Here is a 22,899-nt window from a genome sequence, read left to right on the forward strand (position 1 = left end):
CCGAAGTCCACAGCAGGGATGTCCCGTGTGAAAAGCCGGAGGCTTGCAGCGGATTGCGGGCAGATGGTGAGGGTCGCCTGGCCACAGGTGCACGTTGAACAGTCTCCTCTCACGTCCATCTACAGGTGCCACACGTGCCCAGTGCCCGTCCAAAATCATTTCATCCCCCCCCCTGAGTTTTAAACAGATGTTTGTCACTCCTCAGCTGAGGCTTTTTAACCGAGGAGGGTTCCTTTGCCTCCTGCTGCCCCCACGCCTCCCCATCTCCGTCCTTTCCCAGGACACCGAGCCGGGAGTTGGACTGGATGAACACAGTTTTGTTACAACCTGTTCTGCGCAGCCACCTGTGCCTGATTTAAAAATCCTTGGACGCGGATCCGCTGGGGAATTTTACGTGTTTACGTTTACATATGCCCGATCTAAAAACTCTTGGACGTGATTCGATTGTGGAAGTTTACATGGCTGCATGTCCCTAATTTAAAAAATCCTTGGGCACGCACTGGCTGAGGAAGAACTACAGGACTGGAATGTTTTTAGTCAAAAGCACGTTAGTGTGGAATAAAAGCCCCCTTTTTCCGTTATGGTTTGTGGTGTGAACCTGAACAGCTCAAGACATGGTTTTAAAAAGCCTTTGTAAGTGGATGCTGCTCCAGGAGAGTGGTTCAGGCATCTCTTTTCCTACCCAGTCCGCTGGGGAATAGGGGTGAGGTGGCCGCCAGAAAATCTCCTTTTGGAATTACGCGTGGCTTGCAGCAGGCAATACTGAGCATTAGACGGGCGACGTTCTGCCGAGCAGACGTGGCTGGACAGGCGCCAACGCCCCCATGTCCGAGGGCCGCGGCCCTGGCCGCCCTCAGGAGCCGCCGCCATGTTGATTCCGGGGGAGGGTGGGCCAGTTTGGCCTGCAGCGCTACGAGACAACCCCGCCTGTGCCCTGAGGCTCCTCTTCAGGCCGGTGAAGAAGCGAGCTGGAGGCTTTTAACCAGCCCCCGGCCATGGGTCACCTCTCCCCGGGCAGCGGGCCGGCGCCGGAGCCCGCGCACCCGCGGAACGGCAGGCCCGGGCGCGGCGGGCGGAGGGGGACGGCGGCAGGTGGCGCACCGCCGAAGCGCCGGGCCGGAACGCTTCTTCTCGGCCTCGGGGAGCGGGTTCCGCGGGGAACGGTTCCGGCGGTGCGCCAGGGCGGCCTGGGAAAATGGCGGCGCCCGGCGCCCGCTGCCTGTGGCGAGGTGAGGAGGCCGCGCTGGGGGACCCACGGGCGCCGCGCCCGCCGCCGCCCCTCCGCCGAGGGGCGACCTGCCCGGGCGGGTCGGGGGTGCGGGAGGCCGCGGCGCTTGTCTGAGGCGATGTTTGCTCTTGCCCCGCAGCTCTGGCCCCGCGGTGCGGGCGGGTCCTCCCCGGGCTGCAGCAGCGCCTCGCCGTCCCCGCCGTGCCGAGCCCCGCGGCCGCCCGGCCCTACGCGGCGGCAGCCAAGTGAGTGCGGGCCCGGCATCCCAGGAGGCCGCCTTGGGCGTGCGGGTGGTGCGGGGGGGGTTTGTGGGGCCTTTGGTGTGCACAGTGCTGGTCCGACAGCCCGCTGGCCCTGGGGGCATCCCGCCTGCTCCCGGACAACAGCCCGGACTCGCAGGGAGCGCTTTCCGTGATAATGGCACTGGGAGAGCTTGGCGCGGTGCTTTTGCGGGGTATGAGCGGGGTTACGTGTCGGCATGAAGGCTGCTGAGCTCCTGGAATGGGTGTCAAACCCTTCCTGTCCTTCTCTTGGCTTTCTGTTGTTTAGTTCGCCATCCCTGTGATAACTCACACGGTGTCTGGGGTTCTCTGGTGTTTAGAGCCGCCAAGAAGGACGCCAGGAGGAGCAGGCAGGAGAAGAAGGAGAAGGAGAAGCCCCCGCCCCGCAGGCGGGCGCTGATGACCAAGCCCGTGGACGACGTGTACCTGACATGGCTCTACAGGAGACCCTCCTACGGGCTGGAGGAGGCCGTGGGCATGCTCAAGAGGTTCCAGGAGCTGGACTTCACCCACCCCAAGCAGTTTGTGTACATCAGCGTGTTCCTGGATATGGCGCTGCAGAAGAAGGTGGGCTGGGAGAGGCTGTGGGAGCTCTGGCGCTTTGGGGAGCTTTTGGCTCTGTTCAGACTGGTGAGGACCAGCTGCAGTCCCTCCGCTCGTTTGCGGTTTCTTTTCACCAGCTCTCTGTGATTGTGTCCTTTACCCTCAAGTCGTGATTTCATCTTGTTTATTTTTAATTTTTTCTTTTTAATTCACTTGCCAGAAAAGAGTGGATCCGTTCTCCAGCAGCGTCGCTCTTCCCCATCGCTTTACCGATGAGGTGAACAAGGTTTTGGTGTTCACAGAGGTGGGTGAGCCAGGATTCCTTTCTTCTCGTGGGGTTTCTGTGTCCAGCACATTCTTGCAGCCGCCCTTTGCCAATTAATCCTTTTGTCTGTGTGAGACGATCCCAGAGAGCTCCCATGGGTTTATTTGATTACTCTTTGGACGCAGTTCCTTGGAATTGTCTCCCTGAGCTCCACTGACAGAAGCCCAGCAGCCTGATTGGTGGCCCAGCTGTTTCTAAGTAATTTTTTTTTCTCTCTCAACAGAGTGTGCAAGAAGCTGAAGTAGCTCGAGAGCACGGAGCTGCCATCGTGGGAGGGGTTGAATTGATGAAATGGGTACTTATCTTTCTCAAAGAATTACAGAAATACCCTGATTTAAACGGGACTGGGGCCTGGGGAGGAAGCCTGATACCCTGTGAACTCTGGCTGGGAGGCAGCAGCCAGGGTGACGAGTCAGGGGTGGGTTTCTGTGCTTGGACACTTGTGTAGGTCAGCTGGAATCAGACCTGTGGAATTGTGTCCGTTGCAGATCCTGGAGGATGAGATCCAGGCTGATTTCTACGTGGCTGTCCCCGCCATAATACCCAAGTTGATCCCCCTGAGGAACAAACTGAAAAGGAAGTACCCCAGCACCCGGAGAAGTAAGCAGCAGTTCTTTGTTACAGATTCCTGAGGGAGGTGGAGCCCCAGGGGTGCCACTGAGGTGGTTTTTGGTGAGGATGAACAGTTCCTTCCAGTATTATTAGGCTGTAGGTGACTGCACCACTTGTCTTGGGTAAAGGTAACTTTAGGAACCCATTTTTTCCTACTAAGGGAAATCCGGGATTAGAACCCAAATAAATTTGGCTGCTAGCTGCCCTTGTGCTTTTTAATCCTGATGAATGGGGGAGGAGGGAACATGAGAGCAGTTTTTATAATCTCAGCGAGGACACTGTTGTCTTGTCTGTGAAACTGCATTTTGGAGAGGTGTTCACTCGCCTTAATTAACAGACTGAATTATCTCTTTACTGCTGCCACACCTCCCTGTGCTAATAAGTGTTACTCAGACAACTCCTTTGTTTTGGTTTTTTTTTTTTTATTTTATTTTTTTTGGATAGACTCCCTGGGCAGTGACATTCCCAAAATGCTGCAGTTCTTCAGAGAGTGCCACGAGTACACGGTACAGGATGAGAATGTAATCAAGACAAGGATAGCCAGAGTAAGTTGTGTAGAGAGCTCTTAAATTTTCTCTCCTGAGCAGAACTGTAGTACTCAAAGAGGGGAAAAAAACCCCAAACAAACGTGTTTTCAATCTGTTTCTCAAGACTTTTGACCATTTTCCTTAACTAACCTGTGAAGAAATTAGAACTCTTTGTCGTGTGGCATCTTTAGCTGGTTTTAAACTTCTTTTTTGGTTTTTTTTTGGGTTTTTTTTTTTGGGGGGGGGGGTTTGGTAAGTAAATAAACTGTAGGTTTGTAAGTCCATGGTCAATATGCACAGGAGAGTCAAAAAGTCTTTGCTTTAACCAAATAATTAAAGACTTCTAATTTTTGGTAACTGTAGTTGTGGACTGGAGTGGAAGGGAAGAACCGTTTGTGTTACACAAACGTTAATTGTTTGTGTGAAAACATTAATTTTGGCTTATTTATTTGTTTTCTCTGCCCTAAGCTGTGGTGGGTTTTTTTTTTTTTTTTGGTTCTTTGTGTCTTTGTAATCCTGCCTCTTGTTTAGTTTTCCTCCAGCTGAGGGTGGCACTGGAAGGAAGGGTAGGGAATACCTGAAGCTTTGCCTGGAAATGTTGGAGATTAATGAGTTTATTGATTCTGATTAGCTGCTCTGAGCTGTGCACTGGCTTCCTTGTCTGTATTTTTGTGTGTAGTTGGAATTACGGATCTTGCTATTGAAGGGAGTCAAGCTTAATTAAGAAATAAAAAAGGGAACAAGTAACTTACCTGAGCCTTTTTACAGCACCTCGTGCTGCTCCGGGGAGAAGTGCTCAACACTTGGAACAGCAAGATAGGTGTGCATCCACAAGGATTTACTCTGGTTTGGGAGCTGGGATGTTCCTTTGGATGTGGGAACTGTTTTGTAGCGCTTGGAGCCCTCTGAGCATTACCTCTCTTCGTTGTGGGGCTGATGAGTTGATTCTTTTGATTGGTTTCATGCTGTTCAAGCTCTCAAGGCCTTCACCTTCAGGTGCTGATGTTTTTGGAGTTGATGCATTTCGTGGTGTTTCACAGCTGCTTCTCGAAGCTTCTTTGCCCAGGTCCTTAATTTTAACAAGGTTTTTGCAAAAGCACTTCTATATATATATTGATTTTTTTTAAAAGATTTTTCACCCCTCAAGGCTACGTGTTGTCACAGAATCCTGGGAATTTCGTGTCCTGAGCAGAAATATGGAGAACAGCGAGCATATCAGCATGTATAAAGTACTTCTTTTCCCTGAGTCACTTGGATATGGCTGTTAATGGGATTTGTCACTCCCTCACAGGGACAAAAGGAAATCTGTCCAAGTGTAGAATAAACATAAACACCAGTGCTTTCAGATTTCTTCGCCTGGGCTCCATAACCAACTTGGCATTATCCTTTTGCAGCTGGATATGCCTACTGAGCACATAATTGCCAATCTGAAGACAATTATCCACGATATCTGCACCTTCAAGCCATCGAATTTCGGTAAGGAGTCGTCATTCTAATGTGCTTCTTCAGCTTGCAGCAAACAAAAGTGGGAGATTGGTGTTCTTTACTGGATTGTCATTAAATTACCTTTCTGTTCTCAAAGTACCTCTGAAATTCCTGCTCCTCCAAGGGAAAAGCTGTTGTTTTGTTTTAATTCCTTAGCAAAAGGATGTACAAAGGAAATGAAGTCAGCTTTAAGCCAAGGGCATCTTCTTAGCTGGAGAGGAAATGGCGATTCATGAAATAATTTTAGGGAAGAAGCTTTGTGTAGGCTGAAACCCCGTTTTTCTTTTTGAGTTAATACTTGCTTAATGTCTGCCAGAAGAATGATCTTACCTCTCTCCCAGTGACGCTGTTCATAGTAGCTGCAGAGAGCAGACCATAAAAAGCCGAGTGCACGTGCCTTGAGGAGCCCAAATAAAAACTATAAGGGGTTGCCTGACTTGAAATACAACAAGTAGATGCAGAAAGGAGTGTTTTGGTTGGGTTTTTCTTTAATGGATTTAAATCAATTTGCATCAGCCCAGTTTAGTAAGGATTAGTTATATTTTCTGGTCTGGGTAGCTTTTCTACTGATTTGGAGTGTTTAAGCTTGGCTCTTGAGGTCTTTTACTGCTTGATTGAAAACATTTGCCGAGAGCAGTCAGCCTGGAGATGTGGAAGGAGGTGGAGTGACCAGTTTGGTGTTTCCTAGATCCCATTGTGCAGAGGTTGGTTATCAGATCCTCCACCAGCGAAGGTTTGCTGCTGAACCTCGATGGAATCCTGCCTCAAGTGGAGAAAACAGAAGAAAAAGAAGAGGAAAATGCAGCCGACGGGGATCAACCTGTCCAAGAATCTGTTAGTACCTGATGTCTTTTCCTTGTAGACCTGGTGGTCGAGCTCGGGAAGCAAATGGTGTCATTCCAACCGTGCTCTGTGAGAACAGGAAATAAATGGAACTTGTGGGTTTCACGTATAAATCCGGTGTAACGTTGTCACAAACTGGAGCCTGTTGTCAGAACCAAGAAAATGGTTTTCCTAAGGAAGAGCTGGACGTGTTTCGCGGGGGCCGGGGTGTGAACGTGCGCCTTGCTCTGATGTGTTTTCCTCGCCTGGTTTTCTGGACTAGGAGCTGCAGACCCGGCTCTTTCCCGGTGTTCTCTGCTTTCTTTCCGGGAGGTGGCGCTCCCGCCCTTCTCTCCTGTGTTGGTGCTGGAATTTCTTCTCGGGTGGTTTTTTTTTTTTGGGAGGGGAGGGTCTATTCCTAAACACATGTTCACGTAAAGTTGCACCCCGAAATGTAAGATGGTCGCAGAAAGGATTGGCTGCTTACAACAGGGTCCAAATCTGGAAAAGTTTGTGCCTTTGTATCATTCCTGTTACTGGAGGTAATTTTTCCAAGAGGTTACTCGGATCTGCCTGCATGGAAATTCTTTGAGCTCCCATCTGAAGCATTTGGCTGCTGTCAGTCAGGGTGACCGATTCCTGTCAGGCCGTGCTGATGATTGTTTTTTTGGTTGCGTGGGGTGCTTTGCTCAGAATTTGATAAAAAAAAAATTCCTTTTAGGTTGTGTAGGGAGGTTTCCCACACCATGGTTTTTGGTGTTGGGAGTGAGAAAAGCAATGCCTGTGCACTTGGAATATCTTCACTGCCAAGGCTTTACACGTGTAAGGAATATTAGAAATGAACAGGTGAGCTTGAATCAGAAGCCCTCAGACTGCTGAGTGTGCTCTTGGAGAATAAAACCACGGAATAACAAACGTTCCTGCAAGAATCTGTACTTGGAAAATCCAAGTACATTGGGGACACAGTAAATCAGGACCTCTGGAGGTCGGGGGAGCAAGAGAAGGAGCTCATGGGCTCAGCAGGTTTTCAGGTGCGGTTCTGAACGCGTGTTACTGCGCCACGGATTGCCAAAGGAATAATGCCCCTGGTCTGTGCCGTGCTGGAACAGGGCTGTACAAGCTGTGGAGTGCATTGTGACTTCTTTTTATCCTGGGATGCTTGACTGCCACGGGGGGAGAGATGAAAGGGAGGAAGACTCCTCTTCTACAAGCTTAGTCCCCAGACGTGCAGCGTGGGGCTTGTACGTGTGGGTTTTGGGCCAGCGTGGCTTAGAAACCACTTTAATTGTCACACTAGGTGTGACTGCAATGGCATTGCTGGCTTCAGGAAATCCCTGTGGAAGAGAGGGGGTGCTGCAGCGCCTTCAGCAATGCAGGTAGATGATGTATGATGGCTTTTAGATCTGTTTTATCTGAACCTGCTGTTGGTTTAACTAAGGAGAAGGGCCGGGATTCACGGTCAGTGCACGCAGAAACATTTGCCCAAACAAGGAAGAAGTTGTCCTAGGAGCCTGTGTGCATTTGTGGGGAATGCAGGGTTTAGGCTGACGCTCGGCTTCAGCGTGGACTTGTAGGGGAGTTTGTGGCACTCCAAAGAACCTGGAATCTGCGTGGGTCAAACTGAGTTCACGAGGCTTGGGCTGTGAGCTCTGCCACAGTTAGAGGAGCAGGGCAGGGATGTTACAGGTTTTTAGTGCTGAGATGGGTGTTCTGAATGATTAAATACGATTATTTTCTCCATGTTCTGCCATACCACTGGTCTTGGCAGCCTCCAAACTCTGGGAGAGGCTGATTTCACCAGGCTAAGCTAAAAATCTGTCCGTGTGGGGAAAATTTGGATTGACTGAAATAGGACAGGGGAGGGGGGAAAAAGCTCTTGAGGCTGACTAAAAACAGTTCTAGGGATAAACATAATTCTTCTCCAAGCAGTTACTTCTGTCACTGCCTCAGCTTGCAGGTGACTAAAGGCTTCATCCCACCAGGACACGAAGGGAGAGTTGTTAGTGTGTCACCTCCAAGACTGCTTGGAAAACCAGAGGAAAATGCCAGTCTTCCCAAATTGCCAGGTACTGCTACTGGGTTGCTGGGTTGAGTTCATATGTGGTGACACTGCAATAGCCACGTTGTTTTCGTGGGCCAATCCCATTAATTTTAAAAGGGCTTATTAAAAAATTGAAAAAAAACCCCCACCCAGTTAAAACCTGGGAAAATATTTAACCGTCAGGCACTCCGGAAGTGGGGAATTCACATAAAAACCTCGTTCACTTGCCAGAGAGGGATCTTTCTCAGAACCACGTTTCTCCAGCTGTTCTGTGGAAGCCTGTGCCAGCACATGCCCAGCTCTCCAGGAACACGAGGTATGTCTGACTCCCATGGATCTTTCGCACCATCTTGCAGAAAACAGACCTCTGCCTGGAGGTTTGATAAAAGGGAGGCTAAAAGTGCTTTGTTTCTACAAGCCCAGTTGACTTTTTGTGCTGGTATTTCTGAGATCCGTGGCAGCAGCTGGCAGCTGGGTCATTGCTTTGCAAGTTGCACCCTTCGAGCTTTCAGACTTAGAACTATCTCATATTTCTCCTGAGAGAGCGTGAAGCTTATTTTATAATTTTATTCGCTGCTAATCTGTAAATAGACTCAGAAATGCTGCTTCTGTGTTAGGTAAAATTTTGTCCTTCGCATCCTAACTTTGAATTTCTGAAAATCTGAAGCCTTTTGCACCAAGTGCAGAACTTGAGAAATGCTGGAAATGAGTGTTTTCTAGAGGGAAAAGCTCTCCCTTCATATTGTGGAACGGGTAAATCTGCAAAATTACGAAAGCCATGGGTGTTGAGTTCTTCTGACTTTTAACAATGTCTTTGGAGCAGTGTTCTCAGAAGAGCAGCAAGGAAGGTAGGAGAAACAGAACAGGGAGGAGGAGGCTGTAGCTGGACTAGGGGAACAAGTTAAAAAAGCCTGAAGAGCAGCAGCAGGAAGAAGAACAGCACGAATGATTAAAAAGATGGACTTGACACATTCATATGAAGTTACTGAACCTTCTGTGTGCTTGGCTTTTATTATTTCCACCTGTTCTTTCTTGCTGGTGCTGCTTTAAGTTTGGTCAAGTTGTCCAGAGTTTCACCTGAGGAGTTAGAAAGGAGCTGGGGCTTGTGAATTTCTCCCTTTGTCTTTTCTTTGCTCCAGTGCTGGCGTGTGCTGAGGTAGTTGTTGTGTCGCCCTGCTCCTGTTTTTACAAAAAAAACGACCCTCTGCTGATGGCTGATGAGTATTAACTGGGTGGAGCACAGAGAAACTCATCATGCAGATCGCTGTTTGGGTCTTAGGGCGGTGCCACGCTGTACATTTCACTTCTCACATTTGTTTGGGAGTTCCAGCACAGCGATTAAAGGCATACAGTCCTAGGGAGGGGGGAAAAAAAAAAAAATCTGACCTGCAACTCGGAGTTCAAGATGGTAGTGTTCATTAGGAAGTGAATCAAAAGCGAACAGATGGAATTACCGCGGGGAATTATTATCAAATTGAGGTGCCATCGTTGCATTTAATCGGGCAAGCAGGAGATGGAGGCAGCAGCAGCGCAGCCCTGTTGCAACCAACTGCGTGCAACTATGCTGTGTGGGAACTGGGATGCTGCTATGAAGCAGGAACGCTGAAATTAGCAGGAAAAAAAAAAACCCATTTCATTCATAGACTAGTAAAAATAAACTCACTTTCTGAGTTCATTTTAATTTGAGGCTTTGGCTCGTAGCAGTTTTAATGGCTGTAACTTCAAACTTGGGGCTGTTTTTCTTTATGCTGTGACTCGTAGGAGCCAAACTTTGAATTTGGGAACGTTGGCTCTGAGATCTGCTGAGGGTGCAGTGCTGGAGGGGTGACGTGGGAAGCTTTTCTTGAGTGGACATCATACTGTGTGTGTGTGGGTGCTTCAAGCAAGAAAACGCTGTAAGGGCAATAGTTTGAATTTTGGTGTTTTGTTTTGTTAGTTTTGAGTGCTTGATTTGTGATTGCTAGTGTTTTGAGCCTTTAACTCCTACTTGGATTTTCTCCAGAAAGGAAGAGCAAAGCAGCAGCCATGGCAAGAAGAAATGGAGGTGGAAACAGACCGGGTTTTTGATACTCCTTGTTATAATCCTACAACCCAGACTGACACCCAAAACACCGCAAATTAGAATCTTCCAACCCCGAGGAGAGGGTGCCCTCTCCCTTCCAGCCACCGGGACGGATAAAGCCAGCGGGGTCGGATCCAACACAAACGCGTTGGCTTTGCCTAATCCCGGCACTGCCGCGGCCGGGGACGAGCTGCGGGATTACCGGAGGCTGCTCCATCGCCAGGTGCCCGGCGGGGAGGAGGAGAAGCCAGGCTCCTCTGGCCTCCCGGCGCAAGGTGCCGGGGAGTAGGAGGAGAAGAAGGAGGAGAGGAGGAGGAGAGGCTCCCGGTGCCGGGAGGAAGGAGGGCGCAGCGCTGCCCGGGGCGGGGCGGGGGGCGGGCGGGCTGCGGCGCGGAGCTGCCCCTTTGTCTGCGGGCAAAGTTTGGCGGCGGGGCGGGGGCCGAGGCGCTGCCCCGGCACCTGCCGCGGGCCCGGCGGGCGCTCCCCGCTCGCTGCTCGCCGCCCGGGGCCATGGGCGCTCCGAGCGCCGCCGGGGCCACCCTGGGGCTGCTGCCGCTCCTGCTCAGCGCCGCGCTGGCCGCCGCCGATGCCGCCTCAGGTGAGTCGCCGTCCCGCGGGCGGTGGGATCCCTGAGGAGAAAGCCGGCGCCGAGGCGCCCGTTCCCGCGGGCTGCGGGACGGCTCTGCCTCGCTGCCCGCCTTTTCGCGCTCCCGGCCCGGGCGGGGGTCCGCCTCCGCCCCCCGCCATTTTGGCGGCTTCTCCACAGGCGAGGTGAGGGGGACCGGGGCGAAGCCGTGCCCGGCTCTTCCCTCCGGGAGCGGCCGCCGAGCGCCGGCGGTGGAGGGACGCGTGTCCCGCTCCGGGCACGGCGGGGCCGCCCCTCCCGCCGGGCGGGAGGGCACCTGGCCGTGCCCAGGTGAGGGGGTGCTGCCCCACAACGGCGTGTGGCGTCGGAGCGGAGCGAGCCCGCAGCCCGTGCCCGCGCTGAGGGGCCGAGGCGGGCGGGCAGAGCCGGCCGCAGCCCTCACACACACACACACACACACCCCACGGCGGCCGTGGGGAGGGCTCGGGAATGCGGCGGCCGGGAGCTGCTCAGTGCCTGGGAAGCGTGAGGGGAGCTGCGGGCAGCCGGCAGCCATCCTCCCCTGCCGGTGTTAGGAGAAGGCGGCTGGACTCAACTTGCCGTGTGGGGATGGCGCGGTGAGAGCGCTCGGGGAGGCGCCGCCGGGCGCTGGGTTTTGTCTCGGGGTGCTGCACGGACTTGCGGCCAGCGCAAGGTTGTGCGATGCTGCCAGGCAGCCGCGCTGCTGGTGTTGGGAGTTTGGCAGTGCGGGTTGGCCGCGTTCGTGCTCTTAGGTCGTTTTGCGGCTTGTCTTTTTGCTGTGGGTTGTTGGTTTGCAGAGTGGCACTCTTCCCCAAATCCTGCTGCCACCGTGATGCCCGTTTGACGCGGCTGTCTTAGCGAATAGCAGTTAAAATCAGCGATGTGTGTGCGAGCTAAGGAGCTGCTAGGTGTGGGTTTGGGTTATTACCTCTTTGGGTTGCACTCTGACAGACTTCGCTTTTACCAGAAATAAAAGCTCTCAAACCAGAAAACTACACTAGCAACAACCTGTATCCAAGGGGTCCCCCACAAAAACGCCACAGCAATAACTCTGGGGGTTTCTTCTTTAGCTGCTTCAGTACGTGAAAGTCATAATTTGCAGAATGCTTTTCAGGTGTGCTTTGCAACAGGTGTTCACCACACCTGGGACTTGGAGTTGCATGGACGATCAGGGCGCTGTTGCCCAGCAACCTTAATTAATGTGTGCGTAGTGTCTTTGGCTCACTTATTGGGAATAAAAGTAAAATTTATTTGGAACTAAGGATTTTCCATGTCCTGCCTAGTTGGGTTGAATGTTAATATCCCTTGGTAACTTGTAAAGGAGGGAGATAAGTCTTTGCCCTCTTTGGGGAAGGAGGATGAGACTTTGTGAGTTTGCTTTCTAGTCCTACATGGTCCCTGTTCCCTGCTCTGGCCCCGCAGGGGATGAGCACGCTGGTATTTTAAGGAACTATAGCTGTCAGTGAGCTAAAAAGAAAAGGCAGCCAGCCCTGGAGGGGTAAAACAGATGGGTTGTGCTGCTCTTAACTAACTGATATTAAATTTTTGGGTTGTTTTTTTTTTTTCCCCTCATGCCTTCCAACGATGTGTGACATTCCATTTTGCACTGAATTTTGAGGTGCAGCTTGATGGTGAACCTTGAAATTATATTCTCTTTCCAAAAGAGCAACTGTTTTCTGAATTAGAGAGCAGTGTGACTGTGCTCCTGTGGCTCATCTTCTCGGCAAGGGAAAATAATTCCCGATGGTGCCTCCACAGCCTCTTGCAGCTGAGCTGAAGACGAGCTCCAAAGGAGGAGCTTTTGATTCCAAGACGTGTAGCTCCCAGGTTTTCAGTACAGATTTGTCTAATCTGCATTTTTCGGGAAACTCCGCTCTTTGACAAGGAAATTCTGACTTTTCCGGGTGCTCCCTCGGGGCAGCCTTTCCCGCAGCCTCTTTCCTTTTCATCTTGGAGTTCCTGGGGCTGGTTTTCATTGCACATTCTCATCACGCTTTTGGGAGGCAGATAATGTGTAGTTGCTCAAGAAAGACCGTTTCCCAGAAAATCGATAGGAGAGCTGTCATTCACCTTATTCGTGGTTTTACTTCCTAAGCTTTCATTTGATTATTGGGGTGGAATATGTAAAGTGTGCTTGCATCCACAACTGCCTCTGTCCCTGGCTTGGAGAAGCTTTCTCTCAGCCAGCGGTGCCAGTGGGGAGGAAAGCTGAAGCAGGAGGAGCCCTGTGAGCCTGTCCTGTTGTCCATGCAGGAGTGGGAATTCACACTGCCTCTTCTCACTGTAATTTTGCCAGGTCCCCCCTTTTATCTCTGCCTTGTTTGTGCCTCTCTTGAGCCCAAATAGGCCAGAGGTCCTGTCCCTTATCCAGAGGTTGCCCAGCTGCCCCAAAACTGCATTTTTCGTCTCTGCCCACTGCTGCTGGTATTTGTGACAGAGCGGGTTCGCTGCTGGATGTGCTGCTGCTGTTACTCGCTTCTAACCTGGTTTATTTTTGTTTCGGTCCCTCAGGTGCCTGTGTCTACCACGGCCTCTTATTCGAGGTAGGTGAGCTTGAACATGTTGTGTTGGGGGAGGCTTTGAGGGGCTGCTGTTGAACTTGACTCCAGTTGCTGCTTTTTTTTTGGGACTCGGGGTGCAGGTCATGGGTCTGTCAGCTTTCAGTCTGCTGGAAAACCGCCTCTCTCCCTGGGGAGGTTGGGAATTCTCCCAACCTTTGGACCCAGCCAGTCTAGCTGGGGCTTCCCCAGTCAGGATGGAGGTGGTGCTTTGTAAAACATCAGTGCAGCGCCAGGATATGTTCCGTGTTTCTTTCCCTGAATTGATGAGTTATTAATGACAACAGCTTAACACTTTTTCCCCTCTGCTGATCACGGTGAGTCTGGTGTACCCTGCCTCATCCTTATAAACCCAACACATTTTCTTTTCTGGTGTCCCTGGAAACGTAATCCACGAGCGACTTGGTACAAGAATCACAGTTTTTAAGAATTCATGAACAGTGTTTTGCTCGGTAACACTTGTCTGCCTTGCTCTGGTACTCCGGGCTAAAAGGGGGTGGCTGAGGTACTTTGTGTCTCTGGAATGCTTCTGGACCTGCTTCCAGTCCCGCAGCAGGCTGGTTCAGGGATTTGTTAGCCAAGGCTGATAGGCGGCAGCTGTCAGGGGTTTTGTTTCTCCTGGAGCAGAGCTGGATGTGTGCTCTGCTCGTGTGACACACGGCCACGGGGCACTGTGGAAACAGCTGGTGGCAGCTGGCTCCTTTGGCCTTCCAAGGTGGGCTTCCAGTACCTAAAAGAAAGATGGAGAGAGATTGTTTCGAAGGGATGGAGTGACAGGACGAAGGGGAATGGATTCAAACTGACAAAGAGGGTAGGTTTAGATTGGATATTAGAAAGAAATCCCTGGCTGTGAGGATGGTGAGGCCCTGGCACAGGTTGCCCAGAGAAGCTGTGGCTGCCCCTGGATCTCTGGAAGTGTCCAAGGCCAGGCTGGATGGGGCTTGGAGCAACCTGGGTCTGAGGGAGGTGTCCCTGCACATGGCAGGGGCTGGGACTGGACGGTCTTCAGGTGCCTCCCAAGCCATTCTGTGATTCCATGTGGAAGTGGCTGTAGGAGAGCTGCTCCTGGGTAAATGCAGGAATGCTGTTTGCCGCAGAAGTCTCTGAAGTCACTTGGAAAACCCTTGGTGCATAAATCAAACGTTTAAGTGCAGCGATGTAGGCACTGCAGGGTTGCTGGAATTGTTAACGCTGCAGAAGTTCTGCCTCTTGCTTGACTGACTTAGCTCCTGGTGTGCCCTGGGTCAGCTTGTGTTCGTGGCTTTCCTCTGAGGGAAAGCACTTCCCCGAGCGTGATTTCCAACTGTGCTTGGTGTTCCTCCCTCTGGCTTCTCCTGTCAGGGAGTTTTCAGCTCCACACAACCACACAGCCCCTCCCTTTGCTTAGAAAGAGGAAAATCCACGTTATTTTTTTCATAGCTGTAGGCCATGAGGAGACGCACTGATGTCACTCTGAAAGTCAGGCTGCGTGGGAGGTGTTGAGCAAATCCACGGCGGCATCTTTTCTGCCAGCTGTCTCGTGCCAAGATGAGGGGAAGGGCAGTGTGACACGAGTGAGTGTGACTTGAGAAATGACTTTGTGTCTGGTAGAGGCTGCAGCACGGAAAGACAAGTCCAGCTGAGCAACATCCGTTTTCATTTTGACGTTGTCTGTGGCACCAGCTGCTGGTGGTGCCCCTAAGGATGGATTTCTGGCCGGACAGATTCTTTTGGAAGTTTCCTGAGACACAAATGGGGTCCTTAGTCTTAACACCATAAAGCACTAAAGAAGCATTTCTTTGGAAAGAAAATGTTTTTAATCTTTGGGTTGAAAATTGTGAGCAGAATGAAAAGCCTGAGCTTTATTCACAGTAAATGGTACTGTACTTGTGCTTCTACCAAAATTTTTGTTTCCCTGTTTTCTTTTGAAACACTCGTGTGCATTTTGTTGTCAGAAGTTTAAAGAAATCCCGATTTTATGCTTTTAAAGTCAGATTTCTGTTTCCATCAGTGTTTGTGCTGGACAGAAATTAGAGCGGAAAGGTAATAAATAAAAAATGCTGGGCTTTTCCCCCCCCCAAAATTTTAAATCTCCCAGATAGCTTCTACTATGAATAATTTCAGTGACTTTTAAAATAAATGTTAGCAAGTGCAGAGCACTTCTGGTTAGGGAATATTTCAAACTGGCAGTGGAAAATGAGCTTCATTTTACTTTTATTAGAAAGATAAGAAGTTACTACTGAAAAATGAGATCAGACTTGAATATTTCAGTTGAAAGATTTGCTTTTTAACTCTTACAACGGTGGGGATATTTTTGTTTTTAAATAATATGATTTAAATGCCACTACTTAGCCTGGGGCTACATCCTCTGCGTGTACATGGATGTTTTGCAGTTAAGATTTATTAGTACAGTAATGCGATGCCTCTGGTGGAGCAAATCTCATCTGCTTGTGGGTTTCAGAAAGGTGGGATCAACTGAGAATCACAAATAAAAGTGATTTTTGAATCAAGCGTGTGGTTCTTTGTTTTCTTTGAAAACAGCAGTGCAACACAGAGGGATGGGGATAGGCTTTTTATTTCATAGGTACCAGGTAAAAAAGAACCTTAGATGTGGGATTTTTCGCCTGAGGATGAAGTGAATTCTCGTCCCCACACCAGCAAATGAAGGGGGCAGAGGCACGCATTTTTAGATGAAATAATTATTCTTTTTTTATCTTAGTGGTTCTAAATGTCACCTTCTTGTCCAAGAAAACGAACCCTCGTGCAGTAGCAGCACCTCTCAATTCCCCCTGGAACTGAATGCAGCCAGAGCCCCCGAGATCCTGGCACAGCCCCAGCGTGGCCCGAATTTACCACTGACCATCATGACCCTCTGCAGGCCCCGGGTGAGATATTAGCTCTTTTCCTTGCACAGATGAAACTTGCAAAGCTGTGATCCTCTCTTAAGTGAGGGAAGAGGACAGAGTGAAGACGTGCAGAGGGACAACACGAAGACGTTAAGGTCAGTGAAGGAAGAGTCAAGTCCCAGATGAGAGGGGAAAGAGGAGATGCCTAGTCTTGGGCTGAAATCCTTTTGCGAGGCCATGGTGATGGGCTGCGATGTACTGGAATATATCCCTTTAAACAGTATGAAAAGCAGTATGGGGGAGGATGGAGTTTTTAAATTGCAGACATGAGCAAAGGCATTTGCGCTGAAGCAAGTGGATGTTGAAGTAGCTGTGATCTCATGAGAAGGTTGAACAGAGAGGGGGAGATAAGATGAAGATCTGTTCTTTCTTGTGGGGAGGTTTTCATGGCAGACCAAAAGAGACTTCTCTCTCTCTAAAAGAACTGATGAAAGACTATTTTAAAGGTGATATACTGACCTGAGTTCTAAGTTTTTGCCTTTATCCATTGTCAGTGGGAAGGGAAAGAAAGGTTGTGCGGGAGGAAGAAGTGGTTTGAAAGTTTTATTATAGTTCTTTCCTTTTTTCCTCTCTTGTAGTTTAGTTCATAAAGCTTTCTTTGTACCCTTCAAAGTTTGAGCCTGCTTTGCTTTCCTCCTAATCCAATCTCCTAGCAGAAAACAGAAATTGGTGAACCTGAAACCACTCCACCATCCCAGTGAGCTTCCTGGATGGCAGCTCTTGGTCCACAGGGGCTGACTGAAGTAGATGATTAACATTTAATAACAGTTATAGGACCTGTATGCCAGGGCTTGGCAGGAGATAGCGGCTTTCCTGTGGATTCATTCACCGGGACAGGAATTCAACAATCACCCAGCCTTTAGGAATTTTCCAAGTCGTTGTGCCTTCCATCTTTCAGGATGCGTTTGAAGAGCTCTGTTTAGGAAATCGCATCTTACAATTCATCATTTGCTTTTTCTTTTTAAATCCCCACCGTGCGAAGTGCCTTTTTCCTTTGCTAGGTCTCTTCCTCATTCCTTCCCTCTCTTCAACCCTTTCAAAACCTTGTTCAGGATTCCCATTTGCATTTTCTCTTTAGAGGAGGGGTTGCAGTGTCTAATTAATTGATAAGAGAAATTTTAGAACTTTGCTGTACATTTGCAGTGGCCTCCAAAGAGCTTAAGGATTTTGTAAGGTAGCTGAGGGAAGTGGATCCCCACTTTGTTGGCAGATTGTACATTTTGCCAGCCCAGGGTGCGTTTGAGACCTTGTTCTTCACCCTCAAAACATCTGGGGTGAAGAAGTTAAAAGGAACTGAAAGTCCTCTCAGGCTTTTGAAATAGATTGTTAGTGTTTTAATCCATCGTAAACCTCAGGCAAAACTGTGTCTGGACAGTGGTCCCATGTGGACTTTCTCATCTCTAGGGTGATTTCATTGTGTTCCTTTTCCCTGTTTTTTTTTTTCTCCCGTCAAAAATGCCATTATAGTTAAATTAGTTTGTTTGGTGTTGATAAATCATTCCCTGTGCCTTTTCAGCAAACATCAGCTCTCCGGCTGTTGCTGTTTTCACCACTGGATTCACCCGAGATACCCCTTGGTGTTTTCAGGAAGACAAAAACTCCCAAATCTGAAACTCTTCCCAGCTGCGTGCATTGATTTTTGTCACCGCTGGGATCTGTCAGCCTTGGGAGGGGCCGTCAGGAGCTCTGAAGTTTGTGATGCCAGGATGCCAATATTTCTGCCATGCACATTAAATAGCTTCCAGTGGGAATGCAGGCAACAGAACTTCCCTGGGAAGACTGCTGTAATTCTCCTCGCTCTGTGGTTTATTGCTGAGCCGTAGATTAAGGAGACCCGTTAGGATAAAAGACGCGATTTTGTAATCATTCTATCTACTCCAGAATCGTTCCGTAATGAATCCTCTAACTAACCCCGGGAGCTCAGCATCCACAGGATCTTTTTATTACCAGCTGCCATGCTGCAGCTAAAGGAGAGTCCCAGGCTCTGTGTTTCTGAGGATCAGCCAGGGGGAAAAAAATCCTCTCCCTCCTCCCCCAAAAGATAAATCCTGAACATGGCTTCTTCCTGGATTAATTTTAAGCCAGATGTTTCCTTACTCCAAAAAAAAAAAAAAAAAGTTTCCTAGCCCGCTTTCCATATGTTTTATGGAGATCAAAACGAAACGCCTTTCAAGCTGAAAACTGGGTGATTTTAATTTAAGGATAATAATTTTTAGGGAACATCACCAGCACCTGAAAGTTGGGGTCTTGCAGCAAGATGGCAACTTGATCAGCAACTTGAACGCTTCAGGTATCAAACCAGAGATCTTATTTCTAACAGAATGGCTCCTTGAAGAATCTTACCCCTTTCCTTTCCTGGGTTATTCATTCACCTGTTGTTCTGCATGAGCAGATTTGGTCGTGGTCGTGTGGGATTAATTCCTTTCGGGTGCTTAGCCAGCTCGAGACTGATATGACATGCATCAGGTGAACGTGGTTCATGGCTGTTTATATCTTCAGAGGAAACACAGGGTTGCTTGTTTAATTATGAAAAGCTTCTGCTGATGGAGACACAGTTGTCATTACTGACATGCCAAGAGCAAGTTCTGAGTTAGTGGATGCAGTAAATCCTTTTATGCGTTGAGCCTGGAAAAGTGGTTTCAGGGGGAAAACATGAGCAAACTTGTTAGCAATTTCTTTCCCACTTTTTTGTTTTGCAGTTTTATAGATCCTTCTGTAGATGTAAAAAGCCTGATTTTCTTGAGTGCCTAAGGAATTCTCAGTATTGCAGAGTAGAAGTAACTTGCTACGCTCTAATTCCAGTGGGTTAATTTTTTTGTTGTTGTTTTAAAAATACGAATTCTGAAAGTGTTCCATTTTGAAAACCCGGGTTTGGTTTTAAATTGGAGGCACTTAAAAATTGCATCTGCTCCTTTCTGTCTCAATTTCTCAGTGAAACTGCGAGATCATTGTGGTTATGGGAAGGGAACCCTAAAAGTGCCTCAGTCTGCTGTTAAATGGAAATCTTCCAAACCAAAAAATGAATTCCGTGCTTCCGTTGAGTGACACGAAGGGTAATTCTTAGGCCTCTTTTCCATGTTTTATTTAAAACAAAAATTCCCACAATGAAACAATAACCTTAATGAAAACCTGTTTAATTTTTTATGAAATCCTTAGGACAAAGCAAAGTCGAATATGTTACTTCCAAAGGCATTGGGAGACCTCATATTAGATAAAATGGAACCAATTGAGATCAACAGTCGATTAAAAATTGAGGAGAACTTGTCCCAGAATTTAGGCTTTAAGCCCTGTTACCTAAGAGCAGTGCATCCCACAGCTCCACAAGTCTGGCCGTGACAGCATGGCAGCGTTTTGCAGTGATTTTTTTCCCCCTCTCCATGTTATAGTTTTACTTCCTAAGAGGTTTTTTGGGGGCTGAATCCAGGGAGGGGTCCTCTGTATGTGGTGTGTGAGTAACAGGTGTATCTGTGATGTCACAGCATAGCTGGTACCCATCAGCACGGTAAAAGTAGAATGGATTTTTAAAGTCATTTGCCCCTGTAATGTTGGGGATTCCTTTTCCGTCTGGTCCCTTAATACTTTGGTTCTTCTGAGCAGGCTTAATTATTCGACACTGGTCCTGCTGTTTCTTTTGGGAGATGATGTGGCTTTAACGACCCTGTGTGCATCCTGCTGCGCACCGTAGAGTTTCTCTAGTCACGGGATCCTTTGCAGGGGGTTTCAGAAGGATTTACTGGCTTTGGAAGAGTGGGAAGGCTTCACTCTTTGGAGAAGGGGTATGCTGGAGTTACCGCAGATCCTTCCTTCTCCTCTGACCTCGTTTTGCAGGGAAAGATCTAAGCTCACAAGATGTAAGACTGTCAGTTCTCCTTCTTGCTTCGGGCAGAGAGATATCTGTGAGATCAGAGGCAAGCCTCTTGAAATCCCTGGGAAAAGGCATCACCCATAAATTTGGAAGCCTAGGAGGGAGCTGTGCACTTCAGCTGCTTTTCCTGCTGTGATCAGCATCCTGTATTGTCCAGTTATCCCCTTGGATGGCATTTCTCTCTGGCAAGAGCTGGCTGTGGGCGCCTGGTGTGTCCAGGCTGCCAGGAGCACTGCTTTGGGACATGAAGCCCTCTCATCACCAGTTTTTGAATTATTATGATGATGCTGATTTTCCTCATTAAAATAGGAAGTGTTGCTATCAAAAATAAGCAGGGAATGATGCCCTCTAAGCAAAAATATTTTTGCCAGGCTTTCACTGCTTATCAGCAAGGTATCAGCAAGAAGTGCTTGACGCTTTTGAGCCTGTGGCTTTGTGGAGGATTGAAATCTAGTACAGGGAACCAGCAGTTTGTTCGTATGTGATTGTTTCCCTCCTCTTAGTCTAGCATGGGAACAGGCATTTTGTTCTGCAGGTACCTGATCTGATGATCTTCAAGGTCAAATCTTTTCCTCAGCATCGGGTTTATATGGATGCCTTCATTAGCCTCTACAAATAACCGCTAAATCCACATGTTCAGAGCGAGGAGATGATAATTCCTCATCTGGCAGCCTCACTAAGTAACCTCCTTGTTAAAACCAGCTGTAGTGCTAGGCAAAAGGTGCTGTGAGGTCTCTATACTTCATATTTTTAGTGCATTCTGTATGGTGCCAGAGCGTTTCTAACCTTACTGAAGTCATTTCATGCTTCTGTAATTCATTGGGTTTTCAGTGTATTTATAGATGCTATTTTATCAAGCACTGCAGCAAGAAATATTTGATGAGAGCATCTGGTTAAATCCATCACATCTTGTGCAACAACCTCTGAAAAAATAACCTTGGTAATTGAGCCTCTCCCCCTTTAGATGGTTCCACTAATATTTTCAAGGCTTTAGATATTTAATATCTTTGGGGTGCCGTAAGTGAGCCTGCTGTGCTTTCCTGTGGCGGAAAGCCCATCAGGCAGCGATGACACCTGGAGCAGCAGAGCCACGTTTCAGCTCACACCCAGACCCTCGGCCGTGAGGATGTGGGAGCGACAAAGCTGTGATTTGTTGGGATTCATATTGGGAAACCTCCCTGAGATGGTGCTGACAGCAGCATCTGTGTGGAGTGACAGAGCAGGGTTGCGTGAGGAGTGTTGGGCAGGCCAGAAAAAAATGAGAAACATCCGCCCGTGCTGGCAAGGGAGAGCTGTTCCTGCGCTTAATCTTTCAGTCTCTGGGAAGTGGTGCCGGAGTGATTTAGGTGGGGTTTGCAGCCTTGCCAGCTTGCAGCCTCGCGGAGAAACTGGAGGTGAGGCTTATGGAAACACGATCAGCACGTTTCTATTTGGGGAGCCCACGTTCCTGCACTCCTGAGTCCTGAGCTACTGTAAGTGCTTTGATGTCAGTGGAGCCGGGCATTTTCCCAGCTGAGCACTTGACCCTGGCGCTGGCAGTCAGCCTTCCAGCCACTGAGCTCATTTAATGAAGCGGGGCTGCAGGCTGGCAACGGCCTTGCCAGTTGGTGTTTTCCAGAGGCAGCATGGATTTGCCTTCTCACTTCCCTTGCAAGGGATCTGCAGCAAGCCCAGGCGCTGCCCTGAATCTTTTCCTTCCCTTTGTCTTGGCCCTACACATAAGGTTTGGGCTCTTGTGAGCCAAGCTCCCGCCGACACACATAAATGATGTGGCATTGGATCTGGAAGGTTTAGAGAGGAAGCTGGGGGATGTGTTAAATGTGGGATGGGGATTCCCTTCACTTGGCTGCCGTTAGACACCCCAATGCTCAGCTGCCCTGGTTGGGAATGCAGTTCCCCACGTGGTTCTTGTGCTTATGAGCCACGTTTGTGAGGGGCAGTGTGCTCTGGCATCCAGAGGCTGCAATCCAGGCTGGAATATCAAAGGTGTTGTGGCGTTGGCAAGGTCTTCACCCATTCTGGTGTCCTGGTGATGTTCTGGTGACTGAGTTGGACAGAAAAGGCTGCGTTTTGTGCTCTGTGCGTGTTCCTGCAGTAGTTTCAGCAGGGTTACTCTTGCTCCAATCAAACATGATTATCCTTGCCTTCCCAGGCACTTGGAGTGTTGGAAATCCATCCGTGCTTTGCCTCTGGCTTCCCTGGGAACAGCTCCCGGCTGTGCTTTGTGTTCGTGTCTCTGTTTCCTGGCAAGGCAGTTGCTGTGACTGCTGAGAAGTCAAATGAGGTCCTTCACTGGGGTTTATTTTTTCTCATTGCACAGTCAGTTTGGTCGCTGGGAAGGTGATGATCCCTCTGTGTCTGAAGGAGTTGGAAAATGGAATTTTAGGAATCCAAACAAAAGTGCGTTTCTCTCTCGCCTCCCCTCATTTCCCCTTTCTCCTAATCACCATTTTACAGAGACCTCCAGAGGATTTTCTGATGAGCTTTTGGCCTCCTTGTGTTCCAAATGCTACTTTATTGACCGTGTTGTCCATATGGGGACCTCGAAATGGAAGCAGTGCAGTGGGACTGGTGTGCAGGAATCTTTTGGTGTCCTTTACACAGGGGGTAAATTTTAAATTTTATCAGTGACAAGGATTTTTTTCTATAGGAAGTTCCTTCTCCTACTGTTTTCCCTGGCATTTTAATGTGAGCATGTATATGAATAAATAAAAGCTCCTCCAGGCTTCTTTCTTTTTTTTTTTTTTTTTTCTTGCATTGTACTTTTAAATAGCTGCGCTTACAGGAGCCTGTTTCCAGTTTCATCCGATTTTTTTACAGACCTAGGGAAAGGAAAAGCCTTTCCTGTGGACTTTACACGCTCAGTGGAGGCCAGAGTTTAAGTCCCGTAGGAGAAGATCAGCAAGGGGCACCCAGCTTGACCCTTTGAAGTGTTAAAAGCAGGTATGCACCTCCTGTTTCCAGTCTTTGGGCAAGGTGTGTGTACCCTTAAAAAACAAAAACCCAACTTAGAAGCTGAGCTAAACAGTGGTTGATTGTATTTCTGTGCCCTCGAGAT

The 22,899-nt window shown here is 48.9% G+C and overlaps 2 protein-coding genes across 2 annotated transcripts in view; both read left to right on the forward strand.

The window, feature by feature from the left end:
* The first annotated feature begins 1,138 nt into the window (after positions 1-1,138).
* On the forward strand, positions 1,139-5,957 carry MRPL1 (mitochondrial ribosomal protein L1). The gene is made up of 9 exons (XM_066184772.1): positions 1,139-1,229; positions 1,368-1,473; positions 1,830-2,076; positions 2,273-2,356; positions 2,601-2,672; positions 2,866-2,977; positions 3,434-3,534; positions 4,911-4,992; positions 5,690-5,957. Exons 1-9 carry the CDS (start codon positions 1,196-1,198, stop codon positions 5,845-5,847), a joined length of 996 nt encoding a protein of 331 aa, XP_066040869.1. The 5' UTR covers positions 1,139-1,195; the 3' UTR covers positions 5,848-5,957.
* A 9,974-nt stretch (positions 5,958-15,931) lies between these two features.
* FRAS1 (Fraser extracellular matrix complex subunit 1) overlaps positions 15,932-22,899 on the forward strand; it is a 101,572-nt gene continuing 94,604 nt past the window's right edge. Inside the window, exon 1 of the mRNA XM_066184773.1 lies at positions 15,932-15,955. Coding sequence (XP_066040870.1) covers positions 15,935-15,955 — 21 coding nt within the window. The 5' untranslated portion in view covers positions 15,932-15,934. The remainder of the gene's footprint in view (positions 15,956-22,899) is intronic.

This window comes from Chamaea fasciata, unplaced genomic scaffold (genome assembly GCF_029207755.1).
Source record: "Chamaea fasciata isolate MVZ Bird 193981 ecotype frontalis unplaced genomic scaffold, bChaFas1.0.hap1 SCAF_6, whole genome shotgun sequence".
Classification (NCBI taxonomy): domain Eukaryota; kingdom Metazoa; phylum Chordata; class Aves; order Passeriformes; family Sylviidae; genus Chamaea; species Chamaea fasciata.